This window comes from Cyprinodon tularosa, unplaced genomic scaffold (assembly GCF_016077235.1).
Source record: "Cyprinodon tularosa strain WSP-4 unplaced genomic scaffold, ASM1607723v1 ctg232, whole genome shotgun sequence".
NCBI lineage: Eukaryota > Metazoa > Chordata > Actinopteri > Cyprinodontiformes > Cyprinodontidae > Cyprinodon > Cyprinodon tularosa.
Window position 1 is genome coordinate 224,150 of NW_024038870.1, and position 5,248 is coordinate 229,397.

A 5,248-nucleotide genomic window follows, 5' to 3' on the forward strand; every position below is an offset into this window, starting at 1 on the left:
TGAAGAAATTGTAGCTATGGAGTTGCCCACCCGTTCCCCAGACCTAAATCTGACTGAGCACATCTGGGACATCATGTCTCAATCCATCCACCAACATTAATTTGCACAACAATCTTTCTGTGACTTGGTGGATGCTCAAGTCCAGGTCTGGGAGGAGATCCCTCAGGAGACCATTCTCCACCTCATCAGGAGCATACCCAGGCTTTGTAGGGAGGTGATACAGGCCGGTGGAGGCCACACACAATACTGAGCCTAATTTTGAAATGTTTTAAAGACATTACATCAAAGCTGGATCAGCCTGTAGTGTAGTGTGTAGTTCTCAAAATTAATTTTGTGTGTGACTCCAAATCCTCCACTGGTTAATAATTTTGATTTCCATTGATGGCTTTTGTGTGATTTTGTCATCAGCGCATTCAACTTTGCACAGAACAAAGTATTCAATGGGAATATTTAAAGGTATAGAGGACCATTTTTTATTTCCGGCTGGATAATCTCAATAAGTGATCCACCTAATTGTCAATCATTCTGGTGGTATGTTTACATAAGGCCGTCCTACATGCTCCTCCCGTTAGCTATCTTTTTCTGTACATACATACTTTCAGGCATATATCGGTGGTGAGCTACGGTTTCAGACAGTCATTGAGGCTCACGTTTTTTTGAAAATGGCCGAGGCCAAATGCTTTGCGCAGAGAGCTCTCCTCACAAAGCATTATGAGATTTGCTGTCAGAGACATTGGCTGTCGTTACCCGACAGTCGCGACTAATAATAAAGATGGCGCAGGCACTGAACAGTGGAGGAGGATTTACGGGACCACCGGGGAGCAAAAAGCAGTGATCTTATGTCCGAATGGTTAACTCATTTCACTTTAAAGTCCACTATATAGCCCCCCGTCTATATAGTGATTGAGGGATTTATGGCGGACGTTCAGACACAGTAAGCTTATATGAACTGTGAGAACAGCAACTCTTAAACAGAGCATGCTCTAGGAGAAATACGCTCGTGCATGCTCTCGCACGCGAGTGGGTACAGGGTTGTGCAAGCGCATTTTTTTTTTAAGTGGAGAGGGCGGGCCTTTTCAAACATTTGCAAAAAACCTCCACAATAGCTTTAATTAATTCAGATTTGGATGTTATTTGATTGTTCTTTGTCAATTGGTGTTAAGAAGCAATAAGATTTTCTATAATGTTCAGGTTCTAGCGTGTGTGTATGTGATTATTTTGTTTTTTGAATTGTTTGTTACCTTTGTGGGTGTTTCCTTTTTAGAAGCCATCTTGGAACCTTGCTAAGGAGGAGGCCTGCCTCAAACCCAGCTCTCTTATAGAGGGAGCCATGATGGCTGAACTTTGATTGGCTGTGGGTAAATTGAGAAGGCGGGGATAACAGTATATAGGTGGACTGATTGCTGTAGTAAGAGTCTGATGGGAAAGCTGCCATTTTGTGTTCAGTATAACCATACTCTGATGGAAGAACCTTAATAAATGACCTTTTGTTTTTTGCTCCAACCAACTTTGCTGGATTTTTCCTTCCACACCACACCTCTCAGCGCAACAGTGGTGTCAGAAGTGGGATCTTTACGCTTTTGCTTGAAGGAGGAAATCAGGCTAAATGAGAGGAGTAGGACATGGAAGAACTCGAGGAACAAGGAAAAGCCCTCTTTCTGAAATGGAAGAAAGAGATAGTGGAGGAACAGCAGAACCAGATCCACCACCTGAAGGAGTCATGTCTGGTGAAGATGTCTTTGAACCAGTGGTGCGGCCTAAACAGACCACAGTTGGTACTGTGAGTAAAGAACTTTGTGAAACTGACATCTTTGATGAAATAAGAGAATTTATGCGACATTCTAAACGAACCGAAGCTATTTTGTTTGAACAGATTAAACAGTTGCGCAGTAACATGCCAAAGCTGCAAAGTGATGTATATACTGAACTTGATGAGACGATTGTACAGACTGAAGTTTCTACAGAAGCAGTTTTCCCAAAGCGAAGACCAAGGAGCCTCTGGTTACCAAGCTGAACCTCGTTATCCATCTCAACCACTTCCTGCACAGCCTCAGCTGCGTGGTGCGCATGATGTTCCAGGACAAAGAGTGGAACCAACCCGTGGAGGTGATCCTAGGATACCTGACTTCAAGGAAGGTGAGGATCCTGAAAGTTTCTTCATACGTTTTGAACGCATAGCTAAAACATGGGGATGGCAACCAACTGAATGGGCTGCTAGAGTGGTCACATTATTGACTGGAAAAGCACTGGAGGCCTATGCTGGTATGGATGAAGACCAGTCTGACTCTTATGAATCTATTAAAGCTGCTGTGCTATCTAAGTTTAATGTGACAGAAGAGACTTACAGATACCGGTTTCGAAGCACCAATGTACCTGTGGGAGAGAGTGTACGTGAAACCTACAGTCGGATAAAGGGACTCTACAAGCGATGGATGCGGCCTGACAGTCGGAGTAAAGAAGAGATCGGGGAAACCATCATCTTGGAGCAGTATCTACGTGTGCTTCATCCAGACGTCCGCACATGGGTGAAGGAGAACAATCCAAAGACCGGAGAGGAAGCTGCAGATCTGGCTGAACGTTACTTGGCTGCTCACAGAGAACCTTCAAAGTCAAGAGTAACTGTGGGGAGACCAAGGTTTGTGGAGGTAAAACCTCCAGATGCAATAAAGACTGACAACTTGGACATGAGGGGTGGTAAGAAATCGGAACAATCCAGACTAAAGTATAACCTCACTTGTTACTATTGTCAGCAGCCTGGTCACAAAGCTTCTTTATGTCCTTTAAGAAAACCTAAGTCAGTAGAGTTATGTGTGGTACCCTCCAAAGAACATAATTATGAACTTTCTGATGGTTTGATTCCACATAAACATGTGATAGATGTGATGATGAATGGCAAAGCTGTAAAAGCTCTTGCAGATACGGGTAGTTCACAAACTTTGGTGAAATCTTCTTTGTTGAACAATGTAATGCCTAACTTTAACAAGCTGGTAAACATTACTTGTGTTCATGGATGTCAGAAAGAGTATCCAACTGCAGATGTCACTATTGAAGTTGAAAGCCAAGCTTTTATGTTGACTGTTTGAGTTGTGAATCAGTTAGCATATGATGTTATCCTAGGGGAAGATTTACCAATCCTAGACAGTTTGGTTCAAGAAAATTCTGTGGCATATTCCTGTGCTGTCATGACACGATCTATGAAAAAGGGCTTAGAACCTCTGCCAGATGCAGATGATGATTTGTATGAAGGAGGAAGTAAAATCAGGAAATCAAAACGACAACGTAGACAGGAGAAAAACAAAAACAAAAGCAAGTCAAAACTTCCTGAACCTACATTACCTTTAATTCCATGTGTTGATCTCCAGTGGCAAATTCCTAATAACTTTAAAGAAAGACAAGAAAATGATCCATCTCTGAAACCTCTCTTTGATAAAGCAAACAAAGATGGTGAAAAAGAGACTACTGTGGAGTTCAAAAGTTTAGCAGGAGAGCCTTTTATTATAAAGGATGAACTTTTGTATCTAGCAGACATTGATGAACCCAGACTTGTTGTACCAAAAGAATACCGTTCAGTAATTTTGCATTTGGGTCACACTGTACCATGGTCAGGGCACCTAGGACAGGCAAAGACATATAATCGTGTTGCTCAGCATTTTTATTGGCCAGGATTATATAAAGATGTGATTGAGTACTGCAAATCATGTCATGATTGTCAGTTAGTAGCCCCCACTAAAGTTTCAGACCGTGCCCAGTTGCAGACTTTACCAATAATGACTGTTCCTTATGAGAGAATCGCCATGGATATTATAGGTCCTTTACCTAAGAGCAGTAATGGTCAAAAATATGCATTAGTTATCTGTGACTATGCAACCAGATATCCAGATGTTTTTCCATTACGTTCTCTCCAGGTCAAACACATTGTCCGGTGTTTGGTAGACCTTTTCTCCAGAGTTGGTATCCCAAAGGAGATTCTAACTGATCAAGGTACCAATTTCATGTCATTCGTACTACTCCATACCATCCAGAAACGGATGGTTTGGTAGAACGATTTAGTGGTACATTAAAACAAATGTTGAGAAAGTTTATTGATGAAACTGGGAAAGACTGGGATAAATGGTTGCCTTTTCTTTTGTTTGCATACAGAGAAGTACCACAAGCCTCAACTGGTTTTTCTCCTTTTGAGTTACTTTATGGGAGACATGTTAGAGGCCCTTTGGACATGCTGAAGGAGAACTGGATGGCTGGAGGGGCATCTGGATCCAGTAAAGGGTCTTCACCAACAACAAACGTCATCTCCTACATACTGCAAATGAGAGACAAACTGGAAAAATACAGAGAACAAGTTAAAGACCATATGCAGAAAGCACAACACAAGCAGAAGGTATGGTATGACAGATATGCCCGTGAAAGAGAGCTGAAAACTGGCCAGAAAGTTTTAGTACTTTTGCCCAGTGGACCAAGTAAGCTACTAGCTAAATGGCAAGGACCCTACACTGTGATTAAAAGAGCAGGTCCGGTAACTTATGAAATTGCTTGTCCAGAAAAACAAAAGTCAAAGCAATTGCTCCATGTAAATCTGCTAAAGGAGTATCATGAAAGAAATGTTCCAGAAATGGATGTGAAGCAAACCCTGATGGTACAAGACATTCAGCCTGAAGACAGTGCCATGTTGATGGATGGAGAAGCTGAAATGAGTCCATGCAGAAAGCTGGCCAAATCTGAAGAGGCTCCAAAGCATCTGACTCCAGACCAGTGGCAACAGCTGGGTGAGATTAAACAATCTTTTCCATTACTGTTTGCAGATGTACCTGGGCGAACTGATGTCATAACACACAAAATAACCTTGAAAGACACAACACCTGTCCGTCTTAAGCCTTACAGGATTCCCCAACAGATGATGGAACCACTGAAACAGGAGGTCCAGACAATGCTGGAAATGGGAGTCATAGAGCCATCAAGAAGTGAGTGGTCCAATCCCATTGTGCTTGTTACCAAGAAGGACTCATCTCAACTACGCTTTTGTTCTGACTTAAGAAAGTTGAACAGCATTTCTTGTTTTGATTCTTACCCCATGCCACGCATTGATGAGCTACTGGAAAGATTGGGGAAGGCCAAATACATCACAACCTTAGACTTATGTAAAGGTTACTGGCAAGTCCCTTTAGATCCATCCTGTAAAGAATACACAGCCTTTCAGATTCCAGGAATGGGTTTATTCCATTATACTGTTTTACCCTTTGGTCTTCATGGG

General features: G+C 42.2%; 1 protein-coding gene and 1 long non-coding RNA gene across 2 annotated transcripts; both read left to right on the forward strand.

The window, feature by feature from the left end:
- Positions 1 to 2,003: 2,003 nt before the first annotated feature.
- On the forward strand, positions 2,004 to 4,181 carry LOC119784745 (zinc finger and SCAN domain-containing protein 30-like). Its single transcript, XM_038286951.1, has 3 exons — positions 2,004 to 2,694; positions 3,906 to 3,981; positions 4,141 to 4,181. The coding sequence occupies exons 1-2, from the start codon at positions 2,265 to 2,267 to the stop codon at positions 3,974 to 3,976; spliced, it is 501 nt and encodes a 166-aa protein (XP_038142879.1). The 5' UTR covers positions 2,004 to 2,264; the 3' UTR covers positions 3,977 to 3,981; positions 4,141 to 4,181.
- Positions 4,182 to 4,205: 24 nt separating this feature from the next.
- On the forward strand, positions 4,206 to 4,830 carry LOC119784746. Its single transcript, XR_005280972.1, has 2 exons — positions 4,206 to 4,378; positions 4,800 to 4,830. It is a non-coding gene; the product is annotated as an uncharacterized LOC119784746 (long non-coding RNA).
- Positions 4,831 to 5,248: the final 418 nt, after the last annotated feature.

Bases quoted from the DNA above. Each gene is read 5' to 3' on its own strand.
- LOC119784745 (XM_038286951.1), top strand. From the start codon at position 2,265: ATGGATGAAGACCAGTCTGACTCTTATGAATCTATTAAAGCTGCTGTG. The intron at 2,695-3,905 runs GTAAGAAATCGG...CGTTCTCTCCAG, and splicing joins CAACTTGGACATGAGGGGTG to GTCAAACACATTGTCCGGTG.